The sequence below is a fragment of the Girardinichthys multiradiatus genome, chromosome 12, assembly GCF_021462225.1.
Source record: "Girardinichthys multiradiatus isolate DD_20200921_A chromosome 12, DD_fGirMul_XY1, whole genome shotgun sequence".
NCBI lineage: Eukaryota > Metazoa > Chordata > Actinopteri > Cyprinodontiformes > Goodeidae > Girardinichthys > Girardinichthys multiradiatus.
The window spans coordinates 40,099,372-40,117,776 of NC_061805.1; the positions used below are offsets into that span (position 1 = coordinate 40,099,372).

The window sequence follows — 18,405 nt, forward strand, 5'->3', positions numbered from 1 at the left end:
ACAGTTAATGAAAACCCCAAACTGCTGAGGTGCAGAAATTTTAAAAAATCTGGAAAAACAAATATGCTGAAAGTATTTCTGTAATTTGGGTGAACCAGTCTTTGAAAGGATTTGATTTACTGGAACAGGGATACCTGGTTTTTATTCACACATTTATATCCATGTACAGCTTTGGCTAGTAATTTTACAAAAACAGCAACAAGCCTTGAACCCCCAACTATCATATTCATTATGGAAAAAAAACCTAACATAATCATAGTTGGTGTATATCAATGCACTTATACCAACTCAGAAAAAACAAAAAGGCAATCAATCATTAGCATACTTTATTTAAACCTGGGGTCATGTATTGTTACTAAATACAAGTGCATCTAACGTGCCAGAGGTACCCTCTGCCTGAACGAGTATCATGTCCTGTTCTCCAGCAGAGTCTCAAAGTCTGGAGAGCAGACCATTTTGTGTCTGACATTCCCTAATACTGTCAGGTTTCCCGTTTTTTCTGCTGCTTGAACAGAGACCAGCTCCTGAAAAGACAGGCAGTAGAGAAGAAAATGGTTAAAACTGATTGTATATTTATATACATACTCTCAAATGAGATTAATGCTGATATAGAAGATATCATGCCTGAAGGAAAGAGCACGATGTTCCTAGAGACACATCAAGGGTCACTTGTCCCAGTATGAGCTGCACCCGGCCGGACTTCCGCACCAGCATCTTTCCAACAATGCCCTCCCTCAGATCCTTCAGATTGCAGCTATTGTCTTCAGCTTCCTCTTCCTGTAGTAAATACATTAAATGATTACACATATAATCCACACACAATCATAAATTAACATGCCACCACCTGCTTTATCTACCTGTGACTCTGTCTTCAGAAGCACAGACTGCCCGTCCTCTGACTGCACCTCGGTTTTTATGGGCTTGTGCTCCTTGGTGGGAGGCTGGCCGGGCAGCGAGTCGGGCATTTGAATGAAAAATAGCTCCTCCCCTTTGCTCAGACTCCATCTGTGCAGCAGGTCAGGAAGTACTTCAGGCTCAGGGAGAGGAGGAGGTCTGAAAGTGCCTTCAGTCTTTTTTATCTCCACTTCCTCTGGCTCTTGTTTCACTGTAGACATGTTGAGACAAAATCTTTATTTATACAGATATAATGCTTACTCTACTTCAGTCTCAAGTATTTTGCACCTTCAATCAGGTTTCCCTCTAAAATGGCCTATATTGACCTACTTATTAATCCCTGCTGAAGATAAGCATCCTCACAGCATGATGCGGCTACCACCATGTTTCAAAGTAGGTATGCAGTATTACACACCCACCAAACTCAGGGTTTTGCGACGAGGTTCAAACGTTAGAATTTGGTCTACTCTGACCGCAAAGCCTTTCCTTGCTTTGCTTTTAAAATCAACTTTGTTGTGAATCTTCGCAGCTCCTCCAGAGTTACCAGGGGCCTCTTGGCTGCCTTTTTGATTAATGCTCTTCTTGTCAAGCCTGTGAGATTGGGAGGTGCAATACTCTTTTTGGATGATGGATTGAACAAAGTGCTGTGAGATGTTCGAAGCTTGAAATATTACTAACCAAACTCTGATTCAGACCTCTTCACAACTTTATCCCTAGATTTATGATGAATTTAAATTACACACAGTTGGAAGGGGCTGAATACATATATATGCCTGCCACAACTTTCAGACAGAAATGGAAAACCATGTATAATTTTACTTTGAGTTCACCGTCATTAACCACCCATGTTGGTCTGTCACATAGAAGTGCATTCAAGTTAAAAATGAGAAAACATTAAAACAGGTATGAATACTTTTGCAACTACCTTCAACTGAAGGCTCCATGGGTTCATCTGGGTCTGTCTTTTCTAATTTAACAGCTGCACTGTTAAATTCCTCCTTGAATCCCCACCCTGACACAGCCAGGGGAAGCTGAACAGGGCAGCTCCTCTGCTCACTCCTCAGGAAAGGGTCATCTATGAACTAAATGAGGGAAATAAATGAGGAAACTAAGATTCACAGAGTTACACAAATGGATGTTTGACAACTAGAGGACTCACGTTTTCTCGTTCCAGTTTGCGCAGGATCTCTTTGGTTTCCTCTTCAGTCTCCCTCTTCTCCTTCTTAATATTGATGATGGGTGAGGGTCCCACGCTCGGAGCGTCTCTTTCACTCTCGTAGCCACCTGTGTGTGATGGGGTTCATTTACACCAAAATGAAACACCTAAGCATGAATTCATTAGTAGCTGCTTCTTCAGCTTGAGCCCCACCTCTTCTTTTCATCATCATCTCTGCAGGTCCCTGCTCGAAGATAGAGTGAGACTGGATCACCTCAGCACGACCGCGGCCCCTGCCCCTTTCTCGTGGGCCCCGACCTCGATCTCCATCCCTCCGCTCTCGCCGCGGCACACCTTCGACCTTTGGTCTGTTGTTATACAGCACAGATTATCGTCAAGAAATCACATAAACAATCATAGACACACTCAAAGCCTTTTTTTGTTATTTTAAGGCTCCTACAAACTCACTCTTCTTTAGCTTTTCGGCCAATGATGTTGGGGGTAAAGGTTTTCTAAAAAAAAACACAAACATTTTAGAGATTAGATACTCATAAGTATACTGTTAATCACCTTCTTTCAAGTATATTTAAGTTACCATACAGTTAAATCACATTGTCATAAAACAGAAAATTCCCAGCTTTAATTTCAGTGTATTCACAGCCAAACTGGAGGAAATGCCGGAGATCATAGTATTAGAGAGCTTTTTTTTTCTAGGACTTTTACTAGAACTGCATAGATAATAACAGTTATAATAATAATAATAACAGCAACAAGTATAGATTTAATTTATTTTTTTAGTTGTAAAATGCCTTTAGTGAATAAGATGTTGTGAACTTCACCAATATCTGGACTAGTGTGAATTTCAACTACTTCCATCCATTATTGCATCAGCAATATGTCCTTGGAGACCCTGCATGCTCATAGCCCACAATGTCTCCTTTTGTTGTATAGATTCCAACAAGCACTATGAGCTACTTTCGCTCAAATAGCAGGCAGTAAGAACATACATTGAGCCAGCATTACCATAATAATGCATCTTTTAAAAGTTTTTCTATATTAAAATATAAAAAGGTGAGCCTTATATTGCCCGAGTTATATCAAAATTAAAGATGCACATAGAAAGCGCCTGGTTAGCAGATCGGCAAAGTCTCTCACGGGGGACCGGCTGTTTGGAAACTTAAAAATTAGACCTTTTTTCGATCATTAAATGCACCGAACCCTATGTCCTACCAGGTCGGATGATAATTGACTTAAAGTTAGCTACTTTCATTATCCACGAGGTTCTAGTTAGGTCAGAGGAAGCACAGAGATAAAAGAAGGTATTTAGAAAGCTAACTGTGTTTTCTGAGACAGGTCAAGGCATGTCAGGCTGCGAGAGAGAGCAGGATTTTTAGCAGGTACTGTTAAGGCTGAATGAAGTACAGCAAAGGTGTTCTGTTTTAACATTTTGAGCTTTTAACCTATGTCTGTTATGTAACATGTTGGACATGGATATGTCGCCAGCCTTAACTCAAAGTCTAGGTCTAGAAAAACACATAAAACTGATTTTTTAGTAACACTTGCAGCATGAACAGCTAGTATAAGAGGCTAAGCATTAATCATTTTGTTCTTACTTTAAAGTTATAGTAAACCTCTTTCTTACAGCAAACCTTTCAATCATGAAGTGTGATGTTGCTTCTCCTGATCAATAAAGAAATAAAACTAGAAATAAATATTTAATACTCTTCTTAATTTAAATAAATCTGTATTTGCAGGTTAAAACTTTGCAAAAACTAGAGATCGGAAATCAACTACAAAATTTTGATAAGTGTATCTCCAGTTAGGTTTCCTCCCATTGGTCCGTTAAATCGTGCCTTCCAAACAGTATATACAGTAAATTACCTTCTTTACTCCTCCTAGCGTCAGGTCTCTGGATCGCACCGAGGGGAGCCGGCCAGGAGTGATGCCTGCTGATGGTCGACGACCCATCAGTGGTCCTACGCTTCCAGGAGCTGGAGTCTTCTGACCACTTCGGTCACCTGAGTCTGCCATCCTGAACTGTGGGGAAACATAACTGATAAAAACCCTGTATGTTTGTTAATACCAACAATAAGAGAGAGATGCAACCTTCATTTTTTAAAAGTTACATCTGTAATTGTTGCTACGTTCTGAAGACGAACATGAGCTAGAACCCACTAAATGCTGCCATGAAAAGAAGCAGCTTCCTGATTACTGCAAGATGAGTGCCCAGCGTGAAGAAGGATTCAAGGCTTTAGGATTCAAGCTCACATTTACATGTTAAGGTACGAAATCCGGACTCAGGTCCCAATTATGATGCCTAATACTTAAGTCAAAAGAAAGCTAAGTATTACATACAAAACTAAATCTAACCATAAATAGAAATCAGTAAAATATGCAGGTCAGAACAAAACAAGAAATATACACAGTTAAATAGTGAAGGTGAAATTAAGTTTGAAAAGTACTAAATAGACATGCACGAGGTAGTCCTTAATATTGCGCCTTTAGTGAGTAAAGTGTTGAACAAGGAGAGAGACACCACCCAGTTCAGTTTCTTTCTTCTTACCAGTTTAAACAAGTTGCCTTCAACTTTACCACCACATAACTGGTTTCAAATTTCAATGGATTAACTAAAGATTTTCTGAATGGTGTACTTCGTCTTCTAGGCTATTTTTGTGGGTATTTTATGACATTTTTTTGAAAATATGTTTAATTTTCTGAAGTTTTGGTTTTACTCTGTAAAAGTTTTTTTTAGATTGTACAAATGTCTGTAAAATACAGACTAGACAATGATATTTTTTTTACTTTCTTTTGGTTCCATAATGCCTGCTGATGTACAGGTACTTCTCAAAAAATTAGCATATTGTGATAAAGTTAATTATTTTCCATAATGTCATGATGAAAATTTAACATTCATATATTTTAGATTCATTGCACACTAACTGAAATATTTCAGGTCTTTCATTGTCTTAATACGGATGATTTTGGCATACAGCTCATGAAAACCCAAAATTCCTATCTCACAAAATTAGCATATCATTAAAAGGGTCTCTAAACGAGCTATGAACCTAATCATCTGAATCAACGAGTTAACTCTAAACACCTGCAAAAGATTCCTGAGGCCTTTAAAACTCCCAGCCTGGTTCATCACTCCAAACCCCAATCATGGGTAAGACTGCCGACCTGACTGCTGTCCAGAAGGCCACTATTGACACCCTCAAGCAAGAGGGTAAGACACAGAAAGAAATTTCTGAACGAATAGGTTGTTCCCAGAGTGCTGTATCAAGGCACCTCAGTGGGAAGTCTGTGGGAAGGAAAAAGTGTGGCAGAAAACGCTGCACAACGAGAAGAGGTGACCGGACCCTGAGGAAGATTGTGGAGAAGGGCCGATTCCAGACCTTGGGGGACCTGCGGAAGCAGTGGACTGAGTCTGGAGTAGAAACATCCAGAGCCACCGTGCACAGGCATGTGCAGGAAATGGGCTACAGGTGCCACATTCCCCAGTCCTGGGCTACAGAGAAGCAGCACTGGACTGTTGCTCAGTGGTCCAAAGTACTTTTTTCGGATGAAAGCAAATTCTGCATGTCATTCGGAAATCAAGGTGCCAGAGTCTGGAGGAAGACTGGGGAGAAGGAAATGCCAAAATGCCAAAAGTCCAGTGTCAAGTACCCACAGTCTGTGATGGTCTGGGGTGCCGTGTCAGCTGCTGGTGTTGGTCCACTGTGTTTTATCAAGGGCAGGGTCAATGCAGCTAGCTATCAGGAGATTTTGGAGCACTTCATGCTTCCATCTGCTGAAAAGCTTTATGGAGATGAAGATTTCATTTTTCAGCACGACCTGGCACCTGCTCACAGTGCCAAAACCACTGGTAAATGGTTTACTGACCATGGTATCACTGTGCTCAATTGGCCTGCCAACTCTCCTGACCTGAACCCCATAGAGAATCTGTGGGATATTGTGAAGAGAACGTTGAGAGACTCAAGACCCAACACTCTGGATGAGCTAAAGGCCGCTATTGAAGCATCCTGGGCCTCCATAAGACCTCAGCAGTGCCACAGGCTGATTGCCTCCATGCCACGCCGCATTGAAGCAGTTATTTCTGCAAAAGGATTCCCGATCAAGTATTGAGTGCATAACTGTACATGATTATTTGAAGGTTGACGTTTTTTGTATTAAAAACACTTTTCTTTTATTGGTCGGATGAAATATGCAAATTTTGTGAGATAGGAATTTTGGGTTTTCATGAGCTGTATGCCAAAATCATCCATATTAAGACAATGAAAGACCTGAAATATTTCAGTTAGTGTGCAATGAATCTAAAATATATGAATGTTAAATTTTCATCATTACATTATAGAAAATAATGAACTTTATCACAATATGCTAATTTTTTGAGAAGGACCTGTATATTCCAAGTAAGGTAAGGTAAGGTAAGTTTATTTATATACAGGTACTTCTCAAAATATTAGCATATTGTGATAAAGTTCATTATTTTCCATAATGTCATGATGAAAATTTAACATTCATATATTTTAGATTCATTGCACACTAACTGAAATATTTCAGGTCTTTTATTGTCTTAATACGGATGATTTTGGCATACAGCTCATGAAAACCCAAAATTCCTATCTCACAAAATTAGCATATTTCATCCGACCAATAAAAGAAAAGTGTTTTTAATACAAACAACGTCAACCTTCAAATAATCATGTACAGTTATGCACTCAATACTTGGTCGGGAATCCTTTTGCAGAAATGACTGCTTCAATGCGGCGTGGCATGGAGGCAATCAGCCTGTGGCACTGCTGAGGTCTTATGGAGGCCCAGGATGCTTCGATAGCGGCCTTTAGCTCATCCAGAGTGTTGGGTCTTGAGTCTCTCAACGTTCTCTTCACAATATCCCACAGATTCTCTATGGGGTTCAGGTCAGGAGAGTTGGCAGGCCAATTGAGCACAGTGATACCATGGTCAGTAAACCATTTACCAGTGGTTTTGGCACTGTGAGCAGGTGCCAGGTCGTGCTGAAAAACGAAATCTTCATCTCCATAAAGCTTTTCAGCAGATGGAAGCATGAAGTGCTCCAAAATCTCCTGATAGCTAGCTGCATTGACCCTGCCCTTGATAAAACACAGTGGACCAACACCAGCAGCTGACACGGCACCCCACACCATCACTGACTGTGGGTACTTGACACTGGACTTCTGGCATTTTGGCATTTCCTTCTCCCCAGTCTTCCTCCAGACTCTGGCACCTTGATTTCCGAATGACATGCAGAATTTGCTTTCATCCGAAAAAAGTACTTTGGACCACTGAGCAACAGTCCAGTGCTGCTTCTCTGTAGCCCAGGTCCGGGAAATGCGGCACCTGTAGCCCATTTCCTGCACACGCCTGTGCACGGTGGCTCTGGATGTTTCTACTCCAGACTCAGTCCACTGCTTCCGCAGGTCCCCCGAGGTCTGGAATCGGCCCTTCTCCACAATCTTCCTCAGGGTCCGGTCACCTCTTCTCGTTGTGCAGCGTTTTCTGCCACACCTTTTCCTTCCCACAGACTTCCCACTGAGGTGCCTTGATACAGCACTCTGGGAACAGCCTATTCGTTCAGAAATGTCTTTCTGTTTCTTACCCTCTTGCTTGAGGGTGTCAATAGTGGCCTTCTGGACAGCAGTCAGGTCGGCAGTCTTACCCATGATTGGGGTTTGGAGTGATGAACCAGGCTGGGAGTTTTAAAGGCCTCAGGAATCTTTTGCAGGTGTTTAGAGTTAACTCGTTGATTCAGATGATTAGGTTCATAGCTCGTTTAGAGACCCTTTTAATAATATGCTAATTTTGTGAGATAGGAATTTTGGGTTTTCATGAGCTGTATGCCAAAATCATCCGTATTAAGACAATGAAAGACCTGAAATATTTCAGTTAGTGTGCAATGAATCTAAAATATATGAATGTTAAATTTTCATTATGACATTATGAAAAATAATGAACTTTATCACAATATGCTAATTATTTGAGAAGGACCTGTAGCGCTTTTCAGCAACGAGACACTCAAAGCGCTGTACATACAATTACAATACAATCACAAAGCAAATAAACACAGATACAGACACAGAAAAACAAATCAAATGATAAAATCAAGCAACTGAGGTAATTTAAAAAAGTTAAATAAAATAAAGAGAATAGAATGATGGACAAGAAAATGAAAGGAAAATTGGACTGAAAACACAACTAATCATGCCTAGATGGCACAGTCAAAGGCCACTCTAAACAAATACGTTTTTAATCTTGATTTAAAGCAATTTAGGGTTTCGGCACTTTTACAGTTTTCTGGCAGTTTATTCCAGATTAGTGGAGCATAAGAACTAAAAGCTGCTTCTCCATGTTTGGTTCTGGTTCTGCAGAGTAGATTTGAGCCAGAAGACCTGAGAGGTCTGGGTGGTTGATACACTGACAACAAGTCTGTAATGTATTTTGGCGCTAAGCCATTCAGTGATTTATAGACTAACAGAAATATTTTAAAGTCTATTCTCAGAGCTACAGGGAGCCAGTGTAGGGACTTTAGAACCGGACTGATGTGCTCCACTTTCTTAGTTCTAGTGAGGACGTGGGCAGCAGCGATCTGGATCAACTGCAGCTGTCTGATCGACTAAGTAATTAGTAATGTCTTTTCAATGGTCCAGTAGTAGATGTAAACTTATAAAGCAGTTTGAAAATTAAATCCAATTTAAGACAAGACTTACAAGTAATCATGAATCTGATAATTACTTCCACTAAATAAATCGCCCTACTTAATTGCCTATTTTTGCCCGTTGTTTTTCTGTAACTACGAACGTTGCTCCTTGTACGTGATGACTTATTTACACACGTCATAATGCATTTGTTAATGTAATAAACAACAAAAATCACTAACACGTGGCCAAATTACAACACAAGAGAGGCACATTAACCCAGCACTTTAGTTTACTGGACGTCACAAATCAGATACAATAGATGTTCCGGTTTTGTTCGGTTACTTGCTTTGTTATCCCTCTGAGATCCTTCTTGGATAATAATTCACAGCATGAAATCCATCTGAGGTTGTTGCACAGCAGCTAGAGCAGTTTGCTGCCGAGCTCTGACATCACCCACGGCGCCATGACACCACCGCGTAGTTCTTCCGAGTTTATGGAGCTCCTAGCTGCGTGTCACTGTCACTATCCAATAACACCCAGCTGCAGCCGCGGACACAGCAGACCACGCCCCCACAAAAATCACGCCCACACTACAAAACACGCCCATGTGAGCTACGGTGGCCGAGGAAGCAATTTTTAAAAACAAACAATGCACACGGCTGTTAACAGGTTTACATAGAGATAAAAATAAAAGATAACACACAGGTACATCTAAAAAAAAATTAATGTTGCCTAAAAGTGTAATTTCAGAAAGTCAAATGGTTATTTTATAGGGACTCATTCCACATAGAGTAAAATATTTTAAGCTTTAATTCCTTGTAATTTAGATTATTTTGGCATACAGGGAAAGAAAACCCAAACTTCTGTGTTGGGTCTGGTGTCCCTCATCTTATTATTGGCAACAGCCCATAGATTCAGGTCAGTGGAGTTTGCTGGCCAATGGAAAACAGGAACACAATGGTCAGTTAACCAGCTTTTCAATTCAATTCAAATTCAATTCAAAAATACTTTATTAATCCCAAAGGGAAATTAAATGTTGTTATAGCTCATATTATGAAGGTTTCCTCAAAGAGCCGTTGTAGATGCTGATGGCTGTGGGCAGGAAGGATCTCCTGTAGCGCTCCGTCTTACAGCAGATCTGAAGAAGCCTCTGACTGAAGACACTCTGTTGTTGTAGGACAGTCTCATGAAGAGGATGCTCAGGGTTCTCCATAATGTTCTTCATTTTATGAAGAATCCGTCTTTCCACAATGATCTCCAGAGGTTCCAGAGGAGTCCCCAGAACAGAGCCAGCCTTCTTTATCAGCTTGTTGAGCTTTTTTAAGTCCCTGGCTCTGATGCTGCTTCCCCAGCAGATGATGGCAGAAGAGATCACACTTTCCACAACAGACTTATAGAAGATATGCAGCATCTTGCTGCAAACACCAAAGGACCTAAGCTTCCTCAAGAAGTACAGTCTGCTTTTGGTACCTTTATCTTTTGGTACCTTTAGTAGTCTGTGCAGGTGCCAAGTACTGCTGGAAAATAAAATCATTCCCATACAGCTTGTCAGCATCGAGAAGCATGAAAGGCTCTAAAATTTCCATTTACATGGTTGCATTGACTGTGGACTTCAGAAAACACAGTGGACCAACACCAGCAGATGACATGGCACCCCAAACCATCACTGACTGTGCAAACTTCACGCTGGACTTCAAGCAATTTTTCTCCTTAGAAGCAAACTTTTCTCCTTAGCCCTTAGGTAAGACTTTTCTGACATCGTCTCTGGTTCAGGAGGAATGCGACATTTGTAGCCCATGTCTAGTATTCATCTATGTATTGTGGCTTTTGAGAAATTGTCCTTGACTCAATTTTCTGTTAATATGCTTAGATACTGATCTCAGTGAACAACCAGCTTCTCCAGCAATGACCTTTTGTGGTTTCCTTTCCTTGTGAAGAGGGTTGATGATTGTCTTCTGGACATTTGTCCAGTGAGCAGTCTTCCCCATGATTGTATAGCCTATGACCCAGAGTGAGAGACCGTTTATTGGCTCAGGAAACCTTTGCAGGTGTTTTGAGTCAATTAGCTGATTAGGGTGTAACACCATGAGACCCAGACTGTTTAAATGCAAGCTGGACTTTATGTAAATACTAAATACTACATGCCACGTTCCATGTACATACACTGCCTGTCCAAAAAAAAAAGTAGCCACCTGGATTTAACTAAGCAAATAGGTACAACCCTTCTATTGGATAATTACTGCATGTTTGAGCTGGCAACAAGTTATTTAACCCCAACTGGTGCAATGAATTGTTTCTAATTTCTTAAACAACCTTGTCGAAAGACATCCTGTGGTCATGGAAAAGATGTCAGTCTGTTTCAGAAGGGTCAAATCATTGGCATGCCTCAAGCAGAGAAAACATCTAAGGAGATTTCAGAAACTACTAAAATTGGGTTAAGAACTGTCCAACGCATTATTAAAAACTGGAAGGATAGTGGGGACCCATCGTCTTTGAGGAAAAAATGTGGCCAGAAAAGAAATCCTAAATGATCGTGATTGGCGATCACTTAAAGATTTGGTGAAATCTAATCAAAGAAAAAAAATATTAGAACTCCGGGCTATGTTTAATAGTGACAGTAAGAGCATTTCCACACGCACAATGCAAAGGTGACTCAAGGGATTGGGACTGAACAGCTGCGTAACCCTAAGAAAACCACTAATCAGTGAGGCTAACCAGAAATAAAGGCTTCAATTTGCTAGCATAAAGATTGGACTCTGGAGCACTGGAAGACGGTCATATGGTCTGATAAGTCCAGCACTTCTAATTTCCCCTCGGGGATCAATAAAGTATCTTTGAATTGAATTGAATTGACCCTGTTCCAGAGTGATGGGCGCATCAGGGTAAGAAGAGAGGTAGGTGAAGTGATGCACCCATCATGCCTAGTGCCTACTGTTCAAGCCTGTGGGGGCAGGGCTATGATCTTGGGTTGCTGCAGTTGGTCAGGTCTGGGTTCAGCAACAGTATGTGTTCAAAGAATGAGGTCAGCTGACTACCTGAATATACTGAATGACCAGGTTATTCCATTAATGGATTTTTTCTTCCCTGATGTCAAAGGCATATTCCAAGATGACAATGCCAGGGTTCATCGGGCTCGAATTGTGAAAGAGTAGTTCAGGGAGCATCATTCTCACAAATGGATTGGCCACCATAGAGTCCAGACCTTAACCCCATCTTTGAGATGTGCTGGAGAAGGCTTTGTGCAGCGGTCAGACTCTGCCATCATCAATGCAAGATCTTGGTGAAAAATGAATGCAACACTGGGTGGAAATAAAACCTGTGACATTGCAGAAGCTTATCGAAACAATGCTACAGCGAATGCTGCCATAATCGAAGCTAAATGCGGTCCAACAAAATATTAGAGTGTGTGACCTTTTTTTTTTTTTTGGTGGTGCCTTTTTTTGGCCAGGCAGTGTAGTCTCTTTTTCTATAAGTGTTTTTACATTTTGTAAACCTAGATGTGTATCTTTTGAGCAGGGTCTCAGCTAAATTCCATTATGGTGACACAATGACAAAGAATCTTGAATCTTGAGTGTCCAATAATGAACTATTCTAATTTTCTGAGACACTGAATTTTGGCTTTTCTTTACCTGTAAGCTTTAACCATTAACATTACAAGAAACAAAGGCTTGGAATATATCACTCTATGTATAATGATTCTATATAATATGAGTTTCACTTTCTAACTGGCAAAAAATATAGCACTTGTATGCAATATTCTACTTTTTTGAGATGTCCCTGTAAAATAAATAAAAACAGGCTAGTAAACAAATTAAGATACAGTAAAATAAATAAAACCACCAAAAATAAAATACACCTAGGATTAATAAATCGCAATGCAAACAAAAAGGTTTTTACTGTTGATTTCAAAAATACTTGGGGCAGATTTACAGTTGTAATTTATAACAAGAGTATATATTAAAAATACCTCAAATTATTAGTAAATGTTGACAGTAATCTGTTCAAATAAGGTAAGAGACACACTGGCACAGATAACACACAATGTCATGTTTTAGATTTCATAATTAATAGAAATCCAAACGGTTTTAATTGTAGATGAAAAGAAAAATAAAGTTCCAACTGGTATTGTGTGAATCATGAAAGAGCCTCAGTCAATCCCTACAGGAGTGAAGTAATGTATGGGAATCCATATGTACTTTATTGAAACTGATTTCCATTAGACCTATAAATCCCAAAAGAATCAAATATACATCTTGTAGAATCATTAGCTTTTTATTTCCAGTGAGTCAGACACTTTGCAAAATTGCTAAACCTATAAGCAACTTATGCTCTTTAAATGTTTTCTTACTTGCCAGAAAGACTGTGACTGTTCTGTTTGGTGTGTCCTTACTTGTGATGTAAACATCCAAATGGGCGGCTGTGGCTCAAGAAGCTGGTTCGATTCCTGGCTCCTCCTGTCCACATGTCTAATTCTTCTTGGGCAAGACACTGAACCCCAAGTTGCCCCTGATGCTGTGCATCTGAGTGTGAATGTCGGAGCAAATGGGCTTACAGTAGGTTAGTAGGTTCCCCTGAGCTGGTTGTGACCCTGCATAAAAGTGCCTGGCACAAGTGTGTGTGTGTGAAAGGGTGGATGATGACTTGTACTGTACAAGCACTTTGAGTGGTTGAAAAAACTAGAAAAGGCCTATATAAGTACTGTCACGGTGTGGTTTGGGGTTGGACCAAAGTGCAGACAAGAGCTTGGCAGCAGCATTGTGGAATCCAGAACTTTATTCAAAGTATCAAAAACGTAACAAAAACACAGTGCAGGTACTGACCAGAGTGGAATCCAAAATTAACAAGGCTGAACACTGCAGGATCACGGCATGGACGAGGGTAGCGAGTGTGAGCGAGTTGTAATGCAAGGAACCAACAAAGCACAATGGAACAAAAACAACTAATATACAGAGGGAGGGCCAGGTAATCAGGGAATCAAAGAACAGGTGTGACAAGAAGGCAGGTGAAACAAATACAAAGACAGAGCATGGGCAAAGTAACTAATAAACAGAAATATATGGGGTTCCATTAGTGCCAAAAATATGTATATGTGTCTATGTACAGGGGTTGGACAATGAAACTGAAACACCTGGTTTTAGACCACAATAATTTATTAGTATGGTGTAGGGCCTCCTTTTGCGGCCAATACAGTGTCAATTCATGTTGAGAATGACATATACAAGTCCTGCACAGTGGTCAGAGGGATTTTAAGCCATTCTTGCAAGATAGTGGCCAGGTTACTACGTGATACTGGTGGAGGAAAACGTTTCCTGACTCGCTCCTCCAAAACACCCCAAAGTGGCTCAATAATATTTAGATCTGGTGACTGTGCAGGCCATGGGAGATGTTCAACTTCACTTTCATGTTCATCAAACCAATCTTTCACCAGTCTTGCTGTGTGTATTGGTGCATTGACATCCTGATACACGGCACCGCCTTCAGGATACAATGTTTGAACCATTGGATGCACATGGTCCTCAATAATGGTTCGGTAGTCCTTGGCAGTGACGCACCCATCTAGCACAAGTATTGGGCCAAGGGAATGCCATGATATGGCAGCTCAAACCATCACTGATCCACCCCTATGCTTCACTCTGGGCATGCAACTGTCTGGGTGGCATGCTTCTTTGGGGCTTCTCCACACCGTAACTCTCCCGGATGTGGGGAAAACAGTAAAGGTGGACTCATCAGAGAACAATACATGTTTCACGTTGACCACAGCCCAAGATTTGCGCTCCTTGCACCATTGAAACCAACGTTTGGCATTGGCATGAGTGACCAAAAGTTTGGCTATAGCAGCCCGGCCGTGTATATTGACCCTGCGGAGCTCCCGACGGACAGTTCTGGTGGAAACAGGAGAGTTGAGGTGCATATTTAATTCTGCTGTGATTTGGGCAGCCGTGGTTTTATGTTTTTTGGATACAATCCGGGTTAGCACCCGAACATCCCTTTCAGACAGCTTCCTCTTGCGTCCACAGTTAATCCTGTTGGATGTGGTTTGTCCTTCTTGGTGGTATGCTGACATTACCCTGGATACCGTGGCTCTTGATACATCACAAAGACTTGCTGTCTTGGTCACAGATGCGCCAGCAAGACGTGCACCAACAATTTGTCCTCTTTTGAACTCTGGTATGTCACCCATAATGTTGTGTGCATTTCAATATTTTGAGCAAAACTGTGCTCTTACCCTGCTAATTGAACCTTCACACTCTGCTCTTACTGGTGCAATGTGCAATCAATGAAGACTGGCTACCAGGCTGGTCCAATTTAGCCATGAAACCTCCCACACTAAAATGACAGGTGTTTCAGTTTCATTGTCCAACCCCTGTACAAATAAATATGCATATGTACAAGTTGTATTCACACTCTCCTCAGGTGTTTAACATACCTTAAGTCATACTCTGCTTCACATTTATATATTTCTTTGGCTCTCTCTCCAAGGACACTTTGTTGACAGCATTGAGAACACAGACTGTTGCCTGTTTCATGAGGTGAACAAAGGACATCCTTCATTTAGACATAATAGTCCATCATGGTTCTGGTACCAAGACACTAACCACGAGATAAAGACTGACAACAGTATTAATACAAAATATGTCAAAAAAGTTCCATGATTTACCTCTGGCAGAAGCACATCCATAACTGGTAACGTCTGAACTTCAACCAGCTTTGATAATGATGGCTGACAATACAACCAAGGCGGCATTTGTAGACGCTATATCCTTACAAAATGAAAAAAATGACAGAAAATATTTTTTAGAAGATGCCATATATACCAAAGTGAAAACCTGTCACTCTTTAGCTTTTCAAATAGAGTTCTTTAAAACTCTGGTGAGAAACTGTGTAATTGAATGTCTCGGACAGCTGCTTTATGACTAGGTTCTGATTCACGCCCTTTTATTTCGCTAGTTCCACACAAAGTTCAAAAACATGCACCAGGCTGCCAGAGATTTTGGCACCAGCTCCCAAAAGGTTTTCCGCTGTTTCCCACTGCCACTATTCAAACCCTGCAGCATGTATTCTCTATGTCCTTATTGACATATTAAGCGTCTTCCCTTGGCTTCATAAACTTGTGGTCCATGCTCGGTGGGTGTTCCCAGAATGAGCAACACACATTCAGCTGCAAACTTTAATTTACCTCCAATCCAATTTGAAGTGGGGGAACATCTGCACGAGCTACCGCTGTTCAGACTTCAGAGTTTAAAATTTTCTTTTCAAGTCATGTTTGTCAGGCTCATTAGGAGATAAAAATCTGCAGATTTTGTTGGTGGACTCGTTTGAGTCATTTATGAATTTAGATGACTCTTACTTGATGCTGCTGTTTGTTCAGCAAGTGATCCATAGTCTTTGTGTAAGTCTAAGTTCAACTTGTCATCAAACAGAAGTCTGTTAAGTCTGCTGTAGTTCCTGTTTTAAGTTTTTGTGTAATTACATAACATCTGGGTCTGGGAGTCTTAACTTTCAGTGTAGTTCTTGTAGATTCCTACCGGCATATTTAGAATCAGACAAGACTTTATGGATAAACTGGACCAATCCCAAACAACAGGTTAATCTGTACAAACACCTAGAACCTTAAAGACTTAAGTCCTAAACATCCACAGGATGCCAAATCTAGGTACATTTTAACGGTTGCTTTGAGAAGCACTTACAGGATTGACTTAGTTTTCCTTAATTTAAGAAAAAATCTGATTATCTATTCAAAGAATAGATAACTTTTATGGACAGGATTTCCAGACGCAGCCAAGGGCCGGAGGGGGTCTGGTTTGGGGACCAGTGGATTTCGTCTCTTCTTTTTGCGGATGACGTGGTCCTGCTGGCCCCCTCTAGCCAAGACCTACAGCATGCGCTGTGGCGGTTCGCAGCCGAGTGTGAAGCGGCTGGGATGAGGATCAGCTCCTCCAAGTCCGAGGCCATGGTACTCGACCGGAAAAGGGTGGCTTGTCCTCTTCAGGTTGGAGGGGATTCCTGCCTCAAGTGGAGGAGTTTAAGTATCTCGGGGTCTTGTTCACGAGTGAGGGAAGAATGGAGCGGGAGATCGACAGACGGATCGGTGCGGCTGCCACAGTAATGGGGGCGCTGTGCCGGTCCATTGTGGTGAAGAGAGAGCTGAGCCGAAAAGCAAAGCTCTCAATTTACTGGTCGGTCTACGTTCCTACCCTCACCTATGGCCATGAACTTTGGGTCATGACCGAAAGAACGAGATCACGGATACAAGCGGCTGAAATGAGCTTCCTCCGTAGGGTGGCCGGGCACTCCCTTAGAGATAGGGTGAGGAGCTCGGCCATCCGGGAGGAGCTCGGAGTAGAGCCGCTGCTCCTCCACATCGAGAGGAGCCAGTTGAGGTGGCTCGGGCATCTATACCGGATGCCTCCTGGACGCCTTCCTCGGGAGGTGTTCCAGGCACGTCCCACCGGGAGGAGGCCCAGGGGACTGCCCAGGACACGCTGGAGGGACTATGTCTCTCGGCTGGCCTGGGAACGCCTTGGGCTCCCCCTGGAGGAGCTGGAGGAGGTGTCTGGAGAGAGGGACGTCTGGGCGTCTCTGCTGAGTCTGCTGCCCCCGCGACCCGGTCCTGGATAAGCGGAAGACGACGAACGAACGAACGAGAATACACTTACACATCAACCTAAGCACATCTGACATATTGTGTTTTGCTTGGATAATGGGCAGACAATAACTCCAGGGATTACATTTGTCTGTGGAGGGGGATGTGAGAAGGATGTTGCCATGTAGTGGTGATTCTGTCAAGTGATACTGAGGGGCAGAACACCTTTTTCATTGCAATGTCAAAACTTGATCTTGTTTAAGAAATCTATTCCACTTAAATTTTGATATGATAAAAGTTGGTCTTTGTGATGGAAATTCTTGCAGTAAGCATTCTAAAGTGTATGACCTTTGGGTTACCTCACTCCTCTGAGCATCTGTGTTAGGGGAGGAAGCTGTAAAAGCCATTATCAGAAGTTTAATGGTTAAAACCCACAGTTAGGATGATGTCTCGGGAAGGACAGATGGGTTCCTAGATAACTTTGTCACCTCTGAACCCGAGAAGGGTCTGGGGTCATAAAACACAGACTCTCTGAAGTTGAGATAACACTGTCATGTTCTGGTATAAATACTGTGTGTAAATGTTGATCGGGGCTCTGCTTAACTGACTAACCTCAGTGACAGAGTCATTCAAACGCTGAATGCCTTTGAATAAAACTTATGAAGACAAAGTCCGGATTTTCTCTTGTTAAGAGTCAACTTCTACCCACTTTGATAAGAAAATTCCACAACAGTCTTCTAACAGGGGTGAAGCATCAAAGTATAGTAATGACAATTTAATCCTTCTGGCTAATTTTTTTAATAATATGTGCCGTTTCTTAAAATTCAGCCCCCTTTTCAACATTTTTTAAGTGCATTAGTCTTATTTAAGAAAGTGTTTAGTCGTGGTCACAACATATAAGCCCTATCATTATACCATTATACCAATATATTAATGATTTAATTTAAAACATTTTTGTCCTTTTGTAATGGTAAGGATTTTATTTTCACTATTTATACAATATATAATTGTTTTTATATTTTAAAACGGAATTGGTTCTTTTTTGCTCAGGTCATCGTATCAGGACTGCACTTTGTTTTGCGGTGAAATGTGCCTTATTGTACTGTATATGA

General features: G+C 41.3%; 1 protein-coding gene across 2 annotated transcripts; it reads right to left on the reverse strand.

The window, feature by feature from the left end:
• Window positions 1–309: 309 nt before the first annotated feature.
• On the reverse strand, window positions 310–9,232 carry polr3d (polymerase (RNA) III (DNA directed) polypeptide D). Of its 2 annotated transcripts, none has more exons than XM_047381901.1 (9): window positions 9,052–9,232; window positions 3,932–4,087; window positions 2,519–2,562; window positions 2,264–2,418; window positions 2,054–2,178; window positions 1,820–1,976; window positions 858–1,105; window positions 625–777; window positions 310–524 (listed from the first exon to the last, which is right to left on the reverse strand). In XM_047381901.1, the coding sequence occupies exons 2-9, from the start codon at window positions 4,079–4,081 to the stop codon at window positions 408–410; spliced, it is 1,149 nt and encodes a 382-aa protein (XP_047237857.1). In that variant the 5' UTR covers window positions 4,082–4,087; window positions 9,052–9,232; the 3' UTR covers window positions 310–407. The 2 variants fall into 2 exon arrangements, with proteins under 2 accessions (XP_047237857.1, XP_047237856.1); XM_047381900.1 differs by having other exon boundaries at window positions 9,056–9,230.
• Between the last annotated feature and the right edge of the window lie 9,173 nt (window positions 9,233–18,405).